Source organism: Pantherophis guttatus, chromosome 3 (assembly GCF_059756535.1).
Source record: "Pantherophis guttatus breed Tessera chromosome 3, ASM5975653v1, whole genome shotgun sequence".
Lineage (NCBI taxonomy): Eukaryota > Metazoa > Chordata > Lepidosauria > Squamata > Colubridae > Pantherophis > Pantherophis guttatus.
Genome location: NC_142065.1, coordinates 37,610,982 through 37,633,832, shown reverse-complemented (window position 1 = coordinate 37,633,832; position 22,851 = coordinate 37,610,982). Strand labels below are relative to the sequence as shown.

At 38.7% G+C, this 22,851-nt stretch overlaps 1 protein-coding gene across 7 annotated transcripts in view; it reads right to left on the bottom strand.

Moving 5' to 3' along the window:
- Window positions 1–22,851, bottom strand: part of NAV1 (neuron navigator 1) — a 256,933-nt gene that overhangs the window by 72,293 nt on the left and 161,789 nt on the right. For all 7 annotated transcript variants that reach the window (XM_087889298.1, XM_034414207.3, XM_034414203.3 and 4 more), the window contains one exon: window positions 16,858–17,223. In XM_087889298.1, the coding sequence (XP_087745424.1) occupies window positions 16,858–17,223 (366 nt within the window). The remainder of the gene's footprint in view (window positions 1–16,857; window positions 17,224–22,851) is intronic.

Genomic DNA, 22,851 nt, shown 5'->3' with positions numbered 1-22,851 from the left:
TGCCCCAGTCATCTGGCTGACTCATCACAGCCAACTCACTATGTGATAACTTGCCACAGCCAACTCGCTGCAGGACAACTTGCTGTGGGACAATCAATATGGGAATAACTCTAGAGAGGAACGAGTGAATTGCAGGGTCCTTGCCTTGTTTTAGGTTTGAACCAGGGGTGAAATCCAGCAGGTTCTGCTGGTTCTGGAGAACCGGTAGAAATTTTGAGCAGTTCGATGAACCGGTAGCGGAAATTTTGAGTAGTTTGGAGAACCAGCAAATACCAGGCTGGCCCCAGAGTGGGGTGGGAATGGAGATTTTGCAGTATCGTTCCCCACAGGGTGGAAATGGAGATTTTGCAGTATCCTTCCCCTGCCATGCCCACCAAGCCACACCCACCAAGCCACACCACGACCACCAAGCCACGCCCACAGAACCGGTAGTAAAAAAAATTGGATTTCACCACTGGTTTGAACCTTCTTAAGTTAAAAGTCCTCGAGGCAGGGATGAGCCAGAGCATGGAGACCCAGTGGCCCATCAGCCAAAGTGTGCATTCCATCAGCCAAGTCACGGAGCAAGTGTAGCACACAGGTGGTCTCTGCATGGATTCAAACTGAGCGTGCAGTGTGTCTGCCGCCACTTCATCCTACTACACCTGCTGCAAGGGCCAGCTGCTCTACTGACATCCAGATATTGGTCCTGCACCTCCAGCCCTGCCAAATGCACAGGGTTGGAAGGAGAAGCTGTGGGCTCGAGATCTTTGGAATCTTCATTTTAAAAGATGTCATAGATTTCTCCAGGGCTATTTATTCAGCCAGAAAGAATTCCTAATCAGTCCATTGGCATTGTCCTACCTGGTCAATGAAGGATTCCTTGGGGGTTTCTGGGAGTGGCCCATTTGCTCCCACTCCACCCCAAGGAGACAAACACAGAAAAAATGAGTTGACAGCAGCAGTCTCCGAGGCAAGCCTCTGCCATACCTGGCATTTCTGAAAATTGTCATTTTTGTCTTAAAAAGAGACCACCAGAGCTAGAATGGACCTTTGCAATTTTTTTGCAAATCGATCATTCAATTGCGATACATCGTCCAAACTGAGGCTTTTACAAATCAAGCAACATATCCAACTTTGCCCTGCTTAGATGCAAACAAAATTAAGAACTGGTGAATAAGCTAGGGAGATTTTGAGGGGCTGTGTATTTGTATGTCTATGTCTGGGGTGAAAGATAAATTTGCTTAAAAATCAGTGAAGATGACTCCCAAGTAGATATAGTTATAATAGGAGCATGGTATATGGTTGAGCTTTTTCCTTTTTTTGTCTTCCCCAGTGCATCTGCTTTTTCTGTCCCCTATGCTTCCCTTCTCCCCTTTCTTGGTCTCAGCTCCAAATCTGCCTTTTCCCTTTCAGTGCAAGCAAACCTTAACTTCCTGGCATGCCAGGAAGAAGCGGTAGCAGTGGCAGGCCTCCTCTCACAGATGCACGATGCCCTTGGCCTGGATCCATGCAGGGTCTATCCAGGTGTGCCATGTTTGCTCCACAGCTTGGAAGATGGAGTGCATGTCTTGGCCGCTGGAACTTCACGGTCTGGCTCACCCCAGCCTTGACAACTTCTAACTTGAGAAGGTTCAAACCGAAAGCAAGACAAGGCCTGCTACAATTCACTTTTCCCTTTCTTGAGATATCCCCCATTGAATTGTCCCTCAGAGAATTGTTCTGTAGGGAGTTGGCAGCTACTTGTCCCATTCCATAGAAAGAGCCAAGATATTACATTCTCTGCTTGGTGATCTTTCATAGCACTGCTTCCTGTACTTGACATGGAGTGTCAAATACAGGATGCATTATGTATTATGATATTTAACATTCAATAAGAAACCAAGATTTATAGAGAGGTGGATGATTCCAGCTAGATATTAAGCTTCAGGAAATGTTTATAGATATAGAACATCCAAGCATATTGAAGGAAATAAACCAAATCTCAGGAGCTTGTGTATGATTGGTTCATGGCACAAATGTAAATAGTTCTGACAGGATAATGACCTCATGAATGCTTCTTATAGTATTCTCCCGATTATTCATCAGCTTTCTTTAACTCTTTTCTATTGCCAAGATACAAATCATTTTAGAGAGTTTCTTGTCTGGTGCTAGGAATAAAATATTGGACCAACAAAAAAGGCGCTGCTACAAGGTTTCTGGTTTGTTATGTGTGATGCTGGGAAATGGCAAAGAAGCTCTCCCTGAACTCCTTCAATCTACAGAACTTAGCCAAACAGCTGCTTTTGTCTCTAGTCAATATTAGGCAAAAGAGAGACTATTGGGACTAATAAACCAGAAAGAAAAGATTGATGGGTTACATGTGCAAGTAAAAATATTTGGCTCAGGAGCTGAAGGATTGCTATCTTTGCTGCAACACACAAATGCACACTTCCTCCTTCTTAAAAACAGATCTTCTCAAAATACCTGAAAATGTTGAACAAAACTTTACTGATGAACAAATGAATTCGTAATCTAGAGTACTGTTTTAGATAAAATAGCATGTATTACATTTGTAAACTGTTAAGTCTTGAGTTGCATATTCCTGACTTTTCAAGCGGTAAGAAATTTAATGGTAGCTAAAGAGTATTTCACTCTGAAATGACTGGATATAGTTTTGCAACATCTAACTATTTGCAAATTAATGTAAAGTAGGTCATAAAGAAGGAGCAAGCAAGCATAATGACAGATTGCTAATACAACATCAGTCTAGACTTTCTAAAGTAACAGCCTACAATTTCCAAATCCCTGAGGATGCATTTCCACAGCCAATAACAAACCACAAACTTCTTTCCCTTTCTCTTTTTTAACTCAAACTGCAAAACTATTTCCTTCTATCTGGAAAGCTACTTTCTGCTTAACTTCCTCAGATCTCACACACCTAAAACTCTGATCCTCTCGCAAAAAGAATAGAAACTAGTGCATTGCTTATTTATAGGTGCTTACATATGCTTACGTATAAATTCATTTCCACTTGCCCTCTGCAGGTATGAAGTTCTGATCCAAGAGGCCCAAAACAGTTTAACACAGGCACCAATCCTTTGTCTCGTTGCATGCTTGTACACATCCAGTAACAACCGCTTCCAAACAATGGGATAAAGCAGTCAGATGAGGGTAATCAGTGAGACTAAGGAAGTATTGCCTCATAAACCACAGGCCAGAAGACGATCCCAGAAGTTATGTTTATGTGTCCAGAAAAATACAGCTGCATCCAAATCCCCATCTCACTGACTGTTAGTGACTGCCAACATGTTGAAGGCTTAGTATGTTTTTATCTCAAGGGTTTTATTGGCCAGAGACATAAGCTGTTCTGGAGCATCTGGCTAAACAGGCACTTACAACTGTCTCCCCAACCCCCCATCATGTGCAATGTTAATCCTGATTTAGAAGAGATATGGAAGAGAATTCTTTGAAGTTCCCTACAATGACTATCAATGACAAAGCTCCCTTCCTCCACTGTGAGAGTGTGAGAGAGAAAATTAGAGGAAGAAAAAAGAGAGCATGTATAAATCATTACCACTTCTGGGTCATTCAGGACCCACTATAATGATCCCCTTAAGAAAGCAATTTCTTTACTCCATCTATTTAATGGCCAAGGTACACTAGGAAAAATTCCAACTCTGTTTAAAAATAAACATGTGAAATTTGCACTTTGTTTATTTAAATTATACATTGGGCTACAATATGTAAATGATCATATTGGTTATATTATATCTCCTTCTGATTCTTTTTTTTTTGTTGTTGTTGTTGTTGTTACTCGGAGCCTGGATTTATGCCCTCATTCAGCTGGGTTCCTATTTACCCTTAAGTATACCTTCAATATACCCTTTTTTTAAAGAGAGATTATAAAAATTGTATTCTCAGCTTGCTCACATTGTTCTTTACTTCAGAGTTCCCCAACCTTTCTGCCTTTGTGGATGGTGGAAAAGGGGGGGGGAAGGGGATGGTTCTGTGTGAAGAGTGGGCAAGTACATGCGCACGGGCAGTTCCATTTGTGTGAGTGGCGAGCATGTCCACCCGCTCCTCACGTAAATGGAGCACATGCACACGCACTCACCTGCCGTTTATCTGCTGCTCTCGCAAGTGGTGATGCATGCATATGCATGCACATGCTTGCCACTTCCATGACCTGGTTCTGAATGGCTCAAGGCCCGGTAGTGGCCCAGGGTTGGGGACCCCTGCTTTACTTCAACTGCTGCTAATAATTATGTTACTTTTCAGAGTCATATATCAGATTTAAACAGTTATTTTTGTTACCACACTTGAGAGATTCACAGAATGAAAGCAGAGTTTTCATCTGCAACAAATATAAATTTCAATCATAGATCAGATCCTGAGTTTTCATGTGTGTCCCACACTTTGTGGAACATGCTGCTCCCCAAGTAAACATGGCTCCTTTCCCTTTTAATGTTTTGTAAGGCATAACAAATATTTTGTTTCAACAGGCCTTCAGCCCCTAAGGACCACTTGTTTTTATGTTTTGAGTTATGCTTTTGACTGGATTAAGAAGGGTAATAGTGTTGTTCAATCATATTTGTAGACACCACCCAGTTTCGCTTGGGACATTACTAAAACGCTGTGAAACAACAAATCAAGTGTCAGTGTCAAGAATCAAGAAAGATAAGGAGCAATAACTGTACATAGATCAATTAATGCTAATGTCTTCAAAAAAATAGGTATTTTTCCCTTGTTCTAACTCTGTAATTGTGCAAGGGTCTGCTTTAAAAGGCAATTCCCTAGCTTGACTAGCTTCATTCTGTAGTTTGCATAAGAGTTTAACTAATCAGACAACCCCAAAGCAAGGAGCAAACCACTTGAGGCAATATGGCTGCAGAGGGCAGGAAAAGTTCTGTTAGTTTGGCTCTACAAGATTCAAAGCCAAGATGGGGAAGTCAGAGAAATCTATGTAAACATAGGATCAATGCATGCCAGAATGATTCATTCTTTAAGCAAACATGACCCAGGCACAGTAAAGAAAGATCACTATGAGGGTAGGACAAGCTGCTTTTAATCCAAGAGAGAAAGAAAATTCCAAATTTGGAGCAATTCAGGATGATATCTGGGGCAAGACAAACCAATTTACAAGTCTGCCTGAAAGGATTATATTAACAGTTATTTAATAGATATGTAATATGTAGTTCAGTTATACAAAGCATCCATAGATCACCCACAAAAATCGATGCATCTACTGAGTCGACTTTTTTAGAATACTCCGAGACTAGGAAGTGTTAAACAGAATCGTTTAACTTTATATCACAAAACGTACATTTGACAAAAATCATGGAATGTTATGTTAATGCTGGGACGGATGTCTCACATCTGGGCAGAACTGGACATTTCCCTATCCTCTAGTATCTGCACTCACTCCTTAGACACCAAGTAGCAAATTTCTGCTATGTCTGTAAGCAATATTAAAAAACTAAAAATATTATACAAGAGAGTGCTGGGCAAGATAAAGAAAAACCTACCCACATACGTTGAAGGAACAGCTTCAGAATACAGAAAGATAGATAAAATAGAAGGGTATGAAATATATTTTTACCAAGGGCTACCTGGTCTAGTTTGGTGCTGAATAATTTTCCCACTGAACATCTGTCCTACAGGAAGAAAGAGAGGAAGTAAATCTTTAGATAAGAGTTCTAGTTCATCAAATGGCAACAGCTAAGTCTCAAACAGAACTTAGAAACAATTACACCCAGTAGCAAACTTACAAAAATAAAGTGTAAAAAGTAATATATCATAATATCCATGCAAAAAGATACTTAAGATAAGCAGCTATCAGGATCCTCCCTGACTATCACTACTAGTGAGTCAAAATGCATAAAATGATCTCGAATTTTAATGCAGATAAGCTAGCATTTAAAACCTGAACATTAAAAAAAAAAGTCACAGAACTAAAATATAATACTATTTTACAATGAAGATGGCAAAAAAGTCTCTAATTCTGTGATCAGGATTCTGTGTGTGGGTTTGTATATAAGAAAGTAAGTGTGTGCATGCATGTACTATATGTCAGAGCCTGGAGTATGGACTTAGGCAAGGACATAAATTAATATTTCTCTACCCTATTGTTATCCAAAGTAAAATCCCCTCCTAGGCCTGTTATTTCCTCTGCTTTAAAAAGTTACGGTTTCCTATATGTTTTTATAAGGCAAATAACCTCAGAAGGGAAATAATTTCAGTTGGGAAACTGATGTGAAGTTAACTCCTGGTTTTCCAACACCACAGTCCAGAACTGCATCTATTCCTGTCTGCGTGGCAACTAAACATTTTAAAATGAACCCTGGGAGTTTCTAATCACAGAGCCAGTGTGTCATGTCCACTGATATTTCAAAGATGTGATATCTACCTGTGAGGAATTACCTGAGCAGAATCTAGAGGGAAGAGTGCCAGGCTCTATTTTAATATTAAAATAAGATTTAAATACTAAGAAGTTGGAAGGATTTGCAGTCACAAATTAACCTCTACTTTGAACACCGATGTAGGAGTTTGCAAATACGAGACTTGTCATCCCAAAAGGATGTGCACATTTGTTGTGACTGTCTAAATTCAGGTAGCAACATGTAAAGCAAGGGAAACCTGCAATAAGGATGAGGAAATTTCTTCCCGATTATGAGTAAGGAATGTAAAAGGAGGCTATAGTAAAAATCCAAGCACGTATATTTACTACCAAGATGGTTCCCTATCATCTGACAGATAGAAAAAAACAAGTAGATAAAGCAATTAAAGCCAGGAGAGATAGTGGAATAGCAGAGGAATAAACAATTTTACAACTAAATCAGGAATTCAGCCTTTGCCTGTCTTCCTCAGCTTTATGGTTTTAAACTACATACTGGACCAAACTGAGAGTAAACCTCCGTAAATTGATTTGGGGATCACTATCCCTTGAAAGGGATGTGATGGCTCAGTGACTAAGTTGCTGAGCTTGTCGATCGAAAGGTTGGCAGTTCAGCGGTTCAAATCCCTAGTGCTGCGCAATGGAGTGAGCTCCAGTTACTTGTCCCAGTTTCTGCCAACCTAGCAGTTCGAAAGCACGTAAAACTGCAAGTAGAAAAATAGGGACCACCTTTGGTGGGAAGGTAACAGCGTTCCATGCACCTTTGGCGTTTAGTCATGCCAGCCACATGACCACGAGACGTCTTCGGACATTGCTAGCTCTTCGGCTTTGAAATGGAGATGAGCACTGCCCCCTAGAGTTGGGAACGACTGGCACATATGTGCAAGGGGTACCTTTACCTTTATCTTTACCTTTATCCCTTGAAATGCATCTTAAAATGACTCATAGAAGAGAACATATGTAGCTCAGGGTTGAAATATGAAGTTGTTGGTGCTCTCTGAGTTTGATTGTTTTCTTGTAGATGTTTCATTACTCAATTGGGTAACATCATCCATGTGAGGGAATAAAATAAACTGTTTCCTTTTTCAGAGAGAAATGAAATACCGTTCTAGAATCCACATACATGATCGGATACCGCCCAAAGTAAGAAATATAACTCTAGTAGCAATTTTAAAAAATAGCTTGTATGTGTGTGTATACATGCATACACACACACACATATACATACATTTTAAAGGTAGAAATTGCTTAAGATTAATCATTCCTTAGCATGAACATAACTCCTGTATTTATTGATGGTAATCTGATTTTCCTATCTCAGAAGAGAAAGTAAAGACAAACAACACTAGATTTCAGTTGAATATATAAAATAAAATGGTACTAAGTCTACTGATTCTGAAGTTGACATGATATCAAACTAGGACCTTCCTTTTTTAGCCTAATATCTACAGTTTATATGGCAATTAAGAACTACTTTATGATCCTTTGTTTAAATATGATCAGATTCTCCAGAATAACATATCCTTCTAGCTGAACAATCACAGCCTTATCAAACTGGTGTCATGTTTGGCACCTGATAAGGCCCACTTTCCAAAACTCCCATGGCCTCACTTGTCCTCTTTTTCTAGCCACTAGAAAATGAATGACGGTGACAGTGAAGAGGAGAAGCAAAAAAAAAATATCTAGTAAGTCCACATATGACATTAAGGAAGAAGTGGACCTTCTGTAGGATCAGGGCCAAGATAGAAAAATATCTTCCCCATATTACACATATACTCCCAATAATTAACTCAGAAAGCATGGCGAACTCAACATTACACACTTCTCCCATCCACAGCTTCTCCCTGATTAAGAGCCAGTATAAACTTCCAACCAGATCTTTTGTTGGTGATATCATGAATACTATTTTGGACACAATGTCAATTTTCTGATTCTGATATAGGTAATTTTTTTCAGTCAATCTATAGAAGAATTGTGAAATTACAATGTGTACTTCTGTCTTCAAATTATCTAGTATAGATATGACCATAATGTTATATTCATAGCACAAAAATGTTTTCATTTTGGAAGTCGAGGGTGTTAGACATAGACCCTCCCCTCTTATCCTGCTTAATGGAGTTGTTTGTAAATTTGTTTTTATTTTTGTAGAAGAAAAGGGCAGTGTTCAACGGGAACTCCAAAAGCAACAGCTGCTGAGCACAACAGGATCAATTCCCCTTAGATTCAGAGAAGAACATTCAATTTTGTGAGTCACCGCAAATGAAGAAATATATTCTGTCCCTATGAAATACAGCCATAGATCACTACTTAAATCTGAATGTAAAACTCATAATCCATTTCTGTATTATCATTACTCCCTTAGCATCTCCAAAATCAGCAAATCAAAACCAGAAAGTCTTTAGTTTGTTGCTGGGTCAGCATTTAAAACCACAACATGCAATGCAGGAAGGACAAATTAAAGGCAGAAGCAGTTGAACGAGTGCAGGTGGCTATTTAAAGAGCTTAACTCAGACTGCAGCTCACTAAATATGTTGGACTTGCATTCTTATAAATTTTAGGGAATCCTGGCTTAGACATTGAATTAGCTGACTTTCACATCTTTGGAGAGCGAGACATTGAAATATAATGCTTGGCAGTTTCTCCTCAGTAACCAATAGTTATGTAACAAGAGACCTCTAGCCAAAAACAGAGTGACCAAGGGAGGCAAACATCTTCACACACAACCTTTTCTCTAGTGAGAATAAGTTTGGAACTCACTGGAAATCCCTACTAATATAGTAAAAGAGCCAGTACAAAACATTGACTTAATAGTATTATCGCTACATACATGCCTTTCCATGCCAATCGTTTCTGGGGCAAATAACATTATGCAGAAAGGAGGTAAGAAATGGTAAGTCAAAGAAATGAAAAGCATTTTACTGAATTCAGCAAACAATTTTCAATTCCAGCTTATTCAATGTTATCATGCACATTCCTTAAATCAACAAATGCATAATAAGCTTTATTTTTCACACTCATATATTGTTGAAGTGCAAAAAACTGGTACATTCTGCAGACTCAAATTCCCAGAGTTTACTTATTGTGCCATCCTGTACCCTTTTCAATCAACATTCTGCCAAAAGTTTTCTTGGGAACATGAAACAAGTGATATCTCTTTCATTTTATATTCAAACTTGCTGCATTTTCCTTTCTATAGAAAAGATCTTTAGTAATTCCTTCATTCCAGTTTCACTCCACATTTCATCACTTTTGTGTTTAATTCTAATCATTCTGGAGAAGGGCATTTGTTTAGTGTAACTATTGACCTATGCTCTATTATGTGTGGACTTCAACTTCCAGAATTCCCCAGCCAGCATGAATTCTGGGAGTTGAAGTTCACTCATCATAAGGTCGCCACTGATCTCAAGGTCTTCAGGTGCAGATAGAAAGAAGCAAATAATAATTATATCTTGAGCTGAACCTCATGCAAATGCTGAACAACCCCGCTATTCATTAAAGCAGTCCTTTCTTTCTTTTTTTTACACTTTCATAAATTTCATACTACCAAAACCTGCTTTAAGAGTTGCATTTATCTTAATAATTTACAGGGTAATCTGGGAAAAAATAATGTGTGGGTTTTTTTAAAAAAATGCATACATATTGTACTTGCACAGATTTAAAGTACTGTACTTCACCTTAATTATTTTCAGTGTGTCATAGCTCTGGCAGATATAAATATGGTCTTGGTATGTAATACATTTTAAATATTAAGTACAATATAATTAGTTCTGTTACTATGCACCATCCTCAAATTAAACCTTGGGTGCAGCTGTGATTGCATTCTTAAAAAAAAAATACAGGCGAGCTGGACTCTTTTCAAAAAGTTGGGGAAGAAAGCCACTGAGCAATTTTTTGAACTTGTCCTGCTGCTTGACATGTTTTAGGCACTCCCAAATTAAGTACTAGGTTGCAAACAAGTCAGAAATCATGTGCACAATGAAAAGAAAAGAAAAAACTTTTTAGCAAAACGCCTTGGTCTGCTAGATTCCATAAAATTCATGTTCCATGAATTTATACTCAAACTCTTGTAAAATTTCCTAAGTTTAAAACTATGGTTTAGAGTAGGTGAGACAAACTCTGCCATATTCCTAATAATAAAGGTGATTATAACATTTATAGTAGCAGCAGCAAAATAAACAACAATAGAGTTAAACATCAGTTAAAATATATGTATTGTTAAATTTGAGGACTGTATGCATTAAGCCTGTTTCCTACATTCCCAAGAGACAAATACTAGAGCACCTTTCAGAGAGCCTCACTTTAAGAAGTGGCTGAGCAGGTTCACACCAAAACAGACAGTTCTTCTGAATTTCTGCTGGTCACCATCTTGCCTCCTGCAGCTACCTTCTTATTCTCTTCGTTGCCAAAGAATCACAAAGAGCAGATAGAATAGAGTAGAATAATATCACATTCTTCAATTATTAAGATCTGAACATATGTGCATATTCATCAACAAGAGCCCTACCACTTCAATAAAACCAAATGCAAATAAACACATAAGTATTGGCTCAAAACTATAATGGTCTTTGGCCAACTATAAACCATCATCTATTGCAACAGAGAAAATACTAAGCCCAGGTGTCAGCAACCTGCAGCTCCGGAGCCAAATGCGGCTCTTTGGGCCCTCTGCTGTGGCTCCCTGTCGGGTGATCCCACCATTGGTTGGCCCTGCCACTCGCCCTCCCCTCCCAGTCACTCCTTGCCTGGCCTGAGAAGGTAAGGGCGACAGCAGGTGATGGAGAAGTGGCCGGGGCAGAGACAGAGAGATACAGAGAGAGGGGACGACAGAGAGACATAGAGAGATAAAGAGTGAGAGGTGAGGAGAGAGGGAGAGAGAGGGGAGGGAAGGAGCGAGAGATGTCAAAAGGGTTTTGTGGTTCTCGGCGTTTTTTAACAACCGGTTCTCTGCCCTAATGATCGACTGGGTAGGCGTGGCTAGGGAGGTCATGTGACTGGTGGAAGTGAGTGATGTTGAGTTGGCAACGCCCACCCAGGTTTTGTGGCTCCCGGTGTTTTCTTTTCTATGGGAAATGGGTCCAAATGGCTCTTTGAGTGTTTAAGGTTGCAGACCCCTACTTTAACCTTAGCTTCAGCATATAAGTGAGGATAAAAGCATTAAAAGCATCACTAACAGGAAAAATGTTTGCTTTTCTTCTGTCATATTCTCATCATTTGCTAAATAAATAAATAAATAATAAAAAAGGAAAAACTATAGAGAATAAAATAAAAAGAACCATATAGTTAATATTAAATAGAAGACACAATAGTAATGAGATTCACTGACCATGAAACTCACTTTTTTTACCTTAACAAACTTCATGACATTGTTGTATGAATAAAAATTTTGAGAGGATTTTTTAAAAATATAATAATATAGTATTAGTAAAAAGAAAAAAAGAATATGGGAAACGATTCAATGGTCTCTCATTCATTTGCCACTTTATAGGACAAATGACTCTACTAAGAGTTGCTGGAACTAAGAGATGGCCGGCAAATAAATTTGATAAATAACATAAATATTAATGATACATATGCAGTTTTGTTTTATGTATAACTCTAATTAGTAATTCCTAATACTTGGGGAGAAATGAAAGATAAATTTAATTACACTAATAATTGTTAAATCAATATTACTGCCAACAGTGTAGCCTTACTCTTGGCAGTAAAGAGATATTTCTCAGCCTTGTGTTCTGGATGAATACATTCTCAACTTTTCCTTTTTCAAAACCACAACTTTTAGTTTTTTTAGGTTTGTAGCTTTATCATAGGGCTTATATCTTGGCTTCTGTTTCTCCCAATGAATCATTTTTTAAAAATATAAAGACATAATTATTTTTGTTCTGGTTAAATGCAACTTTTCTTTGTTTGTTATATCAAGAATAAAAGGTAAAACAAGGGAACTATGACATTTTTGGGGAAAAGCTGAAAACTGAGTTGGATATTGGGTCTGTGCAAATGGACTCAGATATAGTTACAGTACCTCAGTGGCTCAATGCCTTCCGTTAATGTAAGCCTATCAAATATGTGGGCTTTTTTCATTTTTGACAGGAGAAAAGAATTTTTTTAGCTCAAAACTGAGAGGGCAGGAGAAACACTTCTTACTGGCGCACAGACAAGTTTAGACTGAAACATTTCTGTGCTCATCCACTGGCGGGAACAACAAGTCCTGAATGTCTGCCAATTTTCTGCAAGCCTTGTAGACTTGCAAACAAATAAATTGGCCCATTTGAGTTGTGTTTTTAATATACTGATTTAGGCTGAACAGTCCTCTCGATCTTGGTTGCCTTTTAACTGTGCAATGAGAAGAGTTGGGTAATTGTCAAAGTTTTAGTTATTTAAAAATGACCTAAGTCTCTGACTGAGAGAGATGTCTTTGGTGCTGCAGGTGCCTTTAGAGGCAGCTGCAGTAGATTTAAACAGGGAGAAAAAATAAAGTGAATTGAGAACTGCCCTCTAGATCAGGGTTTCTCAAACCTGACAACTTTAAGATGCTTGCATTTCAATTCTCAGTAGAAATTAAAATATGAATCCTCAGCCTCAGGAAAAAGGCAATGACAAACCAGTTCCGATATCTTGTCAAGAAAACTATAGGGACTGAGAGGAATTTTGATGTAGTGGTTAAGAAACCAAGCTAGAAACCCAGAGACTCTTCTAATCTTGCCTTGGGCACAAAGACAGCTGGGTGACCCTGGAATATTCTCTCTCAGCCATAGGAAGAAGGCCATGGCAAGCCATTTCTAAAATCTTACCAAGAAAACTTCAAGAAAGTTGCCAGGACTTCATACTTCAAACTTGCTAGAAACCTGTCTCTGTCTCAGGGAAGATGCTGTTACAGGGTGGGAGACACAACAGAAAGGCAAACTTCTTCCTTGGTCCTATAAAATGACAATGCAGTATAGCAATGATAACACATGGATACACCAAGAAATGCCCATTATTGCTCATGTGGTTGCATTTTTAACCAGCTATATCTTGCAGGTCATCTGTAAGTGCACCCCATGTAGACCACATTGCAATAATCCAATCATAAGGTGATCAGAGCATAAGCAACTGTCTGAAGAGCCTTTAGGAAAAGGTACAACTGGCATACAAGATGAACCTGTGCAAAGATGTTCCTGCCCACAGCTGTAACTGAAGAAGGACCCCCAAGTTGTGTGCCAGTCTTGAATGGGGAAATGCATCCTCATTCAAGACCAACAATAGCAATAGTACTTAGACTTAAAAAGCCTTTAAAGCCTTCTTTAAGTGATTTACAGAGTCAGCATATTACCCCCAACAATCTGGGTCCTCATTTTACCCACCTTGGAAGGATGGTAGGCTGCGTCAACCATGAGCCAGTGAGACTCGAACTGCCAAACTGCAGGCAGCAGGCAGCAGAAGTAGCTGCAGTACAGCATTCTAACCACTGCGCTACCATGACTCAATGGTAATATCCCTGACATTGGGGTCCAAACAACCACAGCCATAGCCACTCTGTCTTGTTAGTATTGAGCCAAAGTCTGTTCCATCCCATTCAAACCCAAACAGCCTCCAGATGAATCTCTGCAAATGCTCTCCTGGCCACAGCTACTGCCTAACTATTGAGGAATTGCTGCATGTCCAGAAGTGCCCCAAATTGCATACCAGTCTCAAAATCCATGACTAATGCTGAAAATATCCCTAACTCAGGAAGCCCAAACAGCCAAGCCATTCAATTTTTGAGGATTGAGCTGATCTCTTCCTGCCCAACCAGACCCAAATAGCCCTTAGACTCTGGGTTAGTACACTGACAGCTTCACCTGTGCAGCCTGGGGTTGAAATGTATAGTTGCACATCATCAGCATATTGATTATGCCAATCCCCTGTTTCATATCAATGGTGACATCACATAACTTTTCTGTCCCATGCCACTATCCCATGTTCAATGAGACATTTCCTCTGCAAGTAATTAAATAATTAGGTTACAATAGACATGTGGGCTGCTGTCTTTTATTTGAAGAGAATGTCCCTTAATTCAGAACACAGAAGAATACAGCAGTAATTACTCCAAATCCACATTTCTATGATTGTTAATTTAAAAAGTTGCAGCTGTTTAAAAAAATGGATTTTTAAAAAAACATTGCTCTGGAAGTTTAGTTAGTTTATTCTTTTGTTTTGTTTTTAAAAAAACAAATACAAAAAAGGGAAAAGAGAAGAAAAAAGAAAACAAAAGCAATAGTTATAAAAAGAGTATTTTATATATACTCTATATAATCTATATATATGGTAGTTTATAATACAATAAAAGAGTAATTTATTTATTTTAATACTTATATGGCTGCTTATCTTATTGTATATGTAATACTACCAGTTGCCTCACAACCAAACCAATAAAAACAATAAACCAATCACATCACTTATGCACAAAGAAGCACATTTCTCATTACAGTGCCATAACACTTATCAACTCCACTACTTGGGGGAACAGTCAGGGCTTCACAATCTTCCAGATTACTAAAAGGGTAGATGCTTTCCAGATCTAAAGAGGGCTTGAGTTCCAAAGGGCCGGGACACCTAGAGGGGAGGGATATCTCCAAGGTCTCACCAGGTGACAACATTTAAGGAAAGGGACCTGATGCATACTCATCTTGTTCAAGCTGGTGAGCTGGACAGATATCCTCAAGGAGAGGTACTCCCAGAGATAAACAGGCACCATCCATTCAGGACTTTAAATGTGATAATCAGTACCATGAACTGATGATATCATAGTCTGATTCCAAAAACACTGATTATCTTTTTCCTAGCAAGAATGTTTAGATTAAAACTATGTTATCTATCACTTAATTTGCCCCAAAATTTAGAGATGGCATTTTTTTCTCATAGAGAGGAAAAACTTACCAAGCAAAGATCAAGAGAAAGATCTGTTGGCAACTCAAAGCTACTCATCACTTCACAAGAAGTCTTGATATTCCATAGGGAAACCACACTTCAGTCACATAGTGCCTATTTCTGCCTGATCTGTATTAGTGATTACCTTGTTTATTCTATATTCTAATAATAGCAATGTTAAGAGGCTTCATAATTGATTCAAAACTTGTCACAATCACATCTGTAGACGAAAGTTCTGTGATCAACAAGGATTCTTCAGCACAATTTCCTATAATATATATATTTTAGGACCATGTCTACATCCCTTCCCTTGATGGAGCTCTGGAACTTTTAAAATGGAAAATGTATGACATAATATTTCACTATGTCAGTATCCATCTCTCTCTGACCTCTCTTTGGCTGGAGGTATCAGCCAAAGAAAAACAAAGACCCTTCATTTCCAAGCAACCCAACGCTGAGCACAATATTAAAATCAACACATAGTTTTTATTGCGCTCAACACTGTATTAACAAATGTTACCAAATATAATAAAATCATAGGATGCAATGGATCAAAATATAATTTATTCAAAATTCAAAGTACTATTAATACCCCCTTTAAAGTTTGCTTATTTCAGATTATGATTTAGGATATGTTTTTCCAGATACGAGATGCTAAAAGTGATAGGATGCAACATCAGTTAAATCTTTATGTTTGACTTCATACAGTTTATATATAGCATTTTTATATAGTATTTTTATGACACATACTGTACCCATGAGACAACCCTAGAGATCATGTTATGAGTTTAAAAGTTAAAAACAGTAAATATTGAGTCTTTCGTCCCATTTTACCCAAATTCCTCCATCCATTGTCATTCTTTAAAGGTAAGAAATATAGAGCGTGGAGAAAAGAAATGATATAACAATGCAAGCAAATTTCGGACAGAAAAGGTAGCATTTCAGTTATAAAATATTTACACATCTTGGTTCATACATCATACCGAGCTATATAATATGGTTTCTTTGTTTTTAGCTTACTGTTTATGGATCAATAGGTTGAGTTAACCCAGTCACAGTTTAATAAGCCACAGTTTGGTTACCACATGGTGCAAGACAGATCATGTGTTACTCATCCTTTTAAAAATGCTCACTTAGTAAAACTGTGTTTTCCAGAATGGTTAGCTGCTAAACAACTTGTCCTAAAGTATTGCATAGACATTTCTTCTTCAAATAAGGCATTTAGGCTTGAAAATATCATTTGTCAGTGAAACATTTGACTAGAAACATGTGTTCCATATGATCACTGGGCTTTATCCATCTGGATGAATCAGCTCTAATAATATCACATTGGACAAGCTCCTTTTTTCCTTTGGAAATAATAATCCAATAAATGTCCTTATCTAAATCCCTGTCTACCAAAAAACATTTTCAACAAATGTATCCGGCTCTATTGCATGTCTTGGGTATTTATCACTAACCTGCCAAGGAAATAGTTGCATAGCAAAGGGAAGAAAAAAATACAGAAATATAACCTATTAACATGGCTGTTATCTGCCTTGGATATTGCTATATACAGAACATCAAGCCTAATTTTAAATAGCCAGCTGATGTTTCTAGAGGGCTAAGGTACTCACCCTGTGGTGATATCATCGTCTTCAGTCATTGTCTTGCCCATTAAGTCACTGTCACTCATGTACCCAGATTTAAGATCAACATCATCAGCATCAAGGGATTCCACCAGCTCCAAACGGGAAATGTGGCTGAGCTTGCTGGGACTGCGCATGGGCATGGTGTGGGAATAATGAGCTCGTTCCCCATGCATGTACCAGCTAGGAGTGCCTTCTGAGCGACACCCCCCACCGACCGAAGGAGCATCTCCGGCTTGCAGGCGTGGGCTGGACTGACCATACCGCCATGAGAGAGGGGACGAACGGTTGGACAGGCTAGATACACTGCGGGGATTGGCTTCATCGCTATCATAGCACGTCATCTCCAACGAGCTGCAAGAAGAGAGAAGAAAAAAAGGTGGAAAATTAGACCAACGAGGGATGAGATTCAGCAAGACATTTCTCAAAATCCAGAGTAGACTTATCTGAGTTGCAAGGCAAACCTCTCAGATAGGGCCTTTTTCCAGACCTTAGTTTTTGGTTGAAACTGTGTTTCTCAATCTTGACCACATGTGGTTTCATATGGTCAAGACATGTGATTTCAATGTCCAGAATTCCCCACTTAACCATGTCAAGGTTGAGAAATACTAGGTTAAAGAGTTAGGGGTTACCTTGAAAGGAGCAGTCCTGCTCTCCTGCCCAAGATTTTCTTTCAAAGCCACTGTTCAAGAAAAGGACAACAGTAGCAACTCAAAGCCCTGTCGTGCGATTTGTAGGTTACCTGTTTTTCTACCTGGCTCTTTTCTACTGTATTGCTCACACAGATCAGTAAACACCGAAACTGTCTCCTGCACTAACCCATAGTCTGTTTCTCTCTACCATTTCATTTTCTCCCAGGTGCCGTCTTTGACCAATGTCACATCGGTAGTACTAAGCCCTGTAGCAGGCCACCAACCAGATTTGATTTCTTTTTATTGATAAAAGTCTGGTGGGGGCTACCTGTGCCTAAAGATTTTTAAGTTAGTAATTTGATTGCATTTACACCACCAACTAAGAGCTATATGCGCACAAAATCATAGCACTTTATATGCAGGCTGAAAGATATCAGATTTAAACTCCAAAAATCCAGATGTCCATTATTGTAGATGGCAGCAGGATAACGCTTCACTGCCCTCTAGTGATTGCCTGGATTTCAGTCCGCTGTCCCAATTTAGCAACCTAATCAGACAAGTACTTAAACTATTTAATCCAGAGGAAGGAAGGAAGGAAGGAAGGAAGGAAGGAAGGAAGGAAGGAAGGAAGGAAGGAAGGAAGGAAGGAAGGAAGGAAGGAAGGAAGGAAGGAAGGAAGGAAGGAAATGTCAGTGGAGAATTTCACAGACATTTTAGAACTGCAACAAGAACTGCAATGTCACGTAATAAACTTAAAAATCTCTCCTGCACAATAGCATTCCCCAATCTTGTATCTCCATATTTATTGGGACTAAAATTCCCAACATTTCCAACCTGCAGAGCTTAACTGTTGGAGTATTATCCTGATAAAACTCTGACTTGCTCATAAATTGTCTGGTTTGCTACTGAGGAAAGCAGGACAATGTATTAGATAGACCATTGGTCTAATTTAGTAAAGCTTTTCTTATATCTTTATCTTCAGCTTCAAATGTTCAACTGCCCGGTGAAGCTCAACTTCGCAATGGATGCTGTAATTATCAGCAAAATACAACAGTCTTGCAAACTGTTCATATTTCTGTGTCTAATTATGGGTATATTTTCTAGGGCTTTTTCTAGCACTATAAAGTATTTGGTGCTTTAGAAAGAATGGGGGTTTGAATACAGTGCCTGTCTTTAAAGCAGACATAGGATTTCTTGGGCTTATAAATGTAACTGCTGCTGCTGATATGATAATATTAGAGTTATGAATGTGATAATACATCTCTCCTTTTATAGATTTGTTATAGTTTATATCTAGAGAAATGAAACTGACTTCTCAAATGCATCAAATATTCCTGCCACTGCTTGCGCACTCCTTTGTGATATTGTATTTTGCTGATAATTCCTTTACATATACAGAGTTGGGAAACTTATTGTTGGGCACTACAATTCAGCCATCCAACTTGTTAATTGGCCAAAGAAAATCAGTTATTTCATCAGAAGGTACCAAAACCCCAAAATTTTCATCCCAAATGAAATATGAGAGTGCAACTTCCCCATACTAAGCAGTTGTCGGACCCACTTTTGATTTATGCATTAAATTTATATGCCACACATCTCACTGATAAGATAACTCTTTATCGTTCAATTGAAGAATCCTCTATATATGGATCTACGATTTTTGGGAAGAATAATAAGCACACATTTGTTTGTTTTTATTTATCAAACAAATTTATATAGCCACCATACTCACACACAGTTGCCTTTTCTTTTTTGCCTTTCTTGAACCTTTTTCTTTTATATTATTGGAATAAAGTACGAGTATTCTTTTTCCTTAGTACTGAAATGCATTTTCACGTTGACATTATTCTTTTACAAAGGAGCAAGCTAAGCTATTCTTTCACCCACACTGTCAGTAAAACCATTATGCCTTCTGAATAGAACCAGTGCAGATCATTATCTCTTAGTGAGCACTTGAATAACTATTAATCACAGGCTTTAAATAGCCGTGGCACAAATGCAGATGAATAACAACTTACAGTTTAAGTACTCCTCTTAATTCATGGCATACCATGGACAGTGATATAAAAACTAGGCCTTGGAACTAGTGTGTAAAATGTAGGAAAGACTGATCAAGCCAGCTGATAACGTTACGTTTCCATTACAAATAAGGGCAAACATTAGAGTTAATGGGCCCTGCTGATATTCTAGCTCCCAGGCATGCATTTCATTTAGATTCAATAAACCCATCACCAGACATAGAATACAAATTGATAACTGAAACCATATCTGGAGTGGATTCACAACATGGGGAGAGAATGGAGTCAGGCCACAAAGCCTGCATGTACAGTTTCAGTAATTACATTAATAACAGAGCTTAGATGACTGAACTGAAATTAAATGCTAATAAAAATATATCACATTTAAAAATAAATTTCTATCCATGCTCCTCAGGTGGTACATGTACTCTTATTAAAGCTGAAGACATATCTAAATGATGATGATATTATCCATTCAGTCAGGTGTCCGACTCTTGGTGATTCTATGGGCTAGGTTTCTCCACAACTTCTGACCTTGCATTTAGATCTAAATAATTGTTTCTATATTTTCCCCCAAACTATTGAAACCATTATATTTTCCCAGAAATGAGAACAGCTCCTATAGCTACCTAAAATAATATCTTAGAGGTATTATAAATTGTTTTTTTTTACACTTCCAGCTTTAAAAGGGAGCCTCCTGCTGGCAAAAATTCACACCACGAGTATCCACTGCCAATTCTACCTCAGTGGTTTCCATTCTGAAACCCTGTCTTTTAGCTCAGTCTCATGGCCAGGCAGTAAAGTTCACACCTTCCAAATTCTCAATAGGAGAATCCCTTCATTTTCCATCTGTCTTCTGATTTTAGCAAGGCAGCACCACAAGGATATCATAAGCCTTTGCAGCATCATGTTGTGTATAAAATTGGTTCTTCTATCTGGTTGATTACTTGCCTTCAAATGGCAGAAGCTTCGTGAAACAATTTTAATAGCAGGAAAATAAAATTAGCATATCTAGATTTCATACATAACGTGTTTTTAAGCAGAAAAGTATAACTCTTTTTTTAAAAAAGAAGATAGAATATTAATCACCATTTTCAAAATCTATTTACTATATGTGTTCCTTCAATGACCAAAAGTTACTTTAGCAAAAATTAATAACAATTATTATATTTATTTATTCCTTCATTTATATGGCCACCCATCTCATGGAAAGTGAGGCTGGGTATATAAGAGGTGGAGGGGAATAATTAGGCTACTTTGTATGAGTTTTATTTAGAACACAAGAAGCTGTCCTGAAGCTCTAGTGACAGGAATGGACAAGTTATTGCCTGGGGAGTGAAGAACTGAAGACGGTGAGCAGTAACGCAAAACAGGGATGATTCTATCATGTGGTCAAGGTCTGGAATTTCACTTGTTAAAGGGAGTCTGAATTTTTTCTTGATTTTTTTAAAAAAATCCCTGTAAAACCTATTTAGGGTATCGATTACAATTTTCAGTAGCACTAAACAGAGAAGAAACTAAAGGCATTAAGGAGCAGTTCTGACAACTACATCTGTTATATAATTTTAGATGGCTGTAAGAAGAAATGGCAGAATCTGGGTTGAAGTCAAACTAGGAATCAGCTTAGAGCAGTGATGGCTAACCTTTTTGCCATTGTGTGCCAGGAGAGAGAGTCGCGCGCACATGCCCACACCCATAATTCTATGCACCCACCCCCATGCATGAGCATGTGACCCCCCCTGCTCGCTCCGCTCCTGGCACGTGATGGCCCGGTAGGCCCGTTCTTCTCTCTCACCTGGCTCCAGGGGATCTCTAGGAGTCTGGGGAGGATGAAAACGGCCTCCCCGCCGCCCGGAGGTCCTCCAGAGGACGAAAACAGTCTGTTGACAACTTCCGGTGGGACTGGAAGGCCTATTTTTTGCTGTCCCCAACCTCCAGGGCCTCTCTAGGAGTCTGGGGAGGGCGAAAACGGCCTCCCCCCCCCGGAGGTCCTCCAAATGCCAGAAACGACCCTTTTGTCAACTTCCGGGAGGACCGGAAGTTGTCAAATGGGCCGTTTTCAGCCTCTGGAAGATCTCTGGGGGGGTGGGTCCCAGAGAGGCCCTGGAGCCAAGTGAGAGAGCAAAACGGGCCTTCCCCACCACCATCCCCGAGGCTCTCCGGAGGCAGGAAACAGCCTGTTTCCCTACTTCTGGTAGGCCCAGAAGGCCTGAAAATCAACTGGCTGGCACGCGCATGCACAGGAGCTGAGCTCGCGTGCCCACTGATATGGCTACGTGTGCCACCTGTGGGCTTAGAGTCTCTATGTAGCCACAAATGTACTAACTGCAACCGCTCTTCAGTAAAAGTAGTTTAACAATTTAGTTGAGTAAATTCCTGTATGTACGCATGAAAACTTTACATTTGGTCCTAGTCTTCCCACCTGACGCTATGGTAGCATAGGTAAACATTTTATCTGCAGGGAATATTTTACTTAAGGGCACATTCAAAATGTGATTTAGTCCCATGCACCCTAAAGTGTGCACAATTAAGGAGCATCTTATCATCTATTGTGGTTGAGTGTGTGGGTTTAATTCAAGATTCAATTTTTTTAATGACTTAATTAACGGCTTAATTTTGCAGACACATTAAAACTTGAAATAAAGGGCAAAATTGGAATAATATGAGTGTTATATTACTAAATATCCCTATTCTTTAGAACCAACTGATATTTGCCTACTTTTTGGCACACTATTATTTTGATCATGGGCTATATTCTTCTGTTAAATGGTTTAATCCTTCAACAAAAGCATGGGTGTGCCAACTCCTGGCTCAAAGCAATATATTATTTTGTACAATGTACTGATGTACACACCCCCAGATATTCATTTTTTCCCCCAAAAGAACTTCCTCAATATTTCCTGGCAACATATAATGAAATGTTATATCCCTAGCTTAAGGTTAGTTTAGATTAAACATCAGACTTTTCTAGGCAAGCACATCAGCCTTGACAAAAATCTATTAGAACATTTTAAACAGGAATTTATTATTTGAATGCTTCAACTGCACTAATTTCTCAAGTAAGTAATTTAAATTGGCAAAGAAATTACTGTTCATTCAAACAATATATCCAATATAATAGTATCTCCAGCTTGCCAGGTAGCAAAGGCTGCTACATCTCTTCCCTACTTATTACACCTATTTTTTAGGAGAACATGATCAATTTGTGTACTTCACACTGAACACTTTTCAGATAAATAAAATGTCGATACAAAAAAAATGAGTTTATCAATGGGTATTCCCCTCTAATACAGTTTCTTTATATATGGAAGCATACTGGTGTAAGCAGAGAA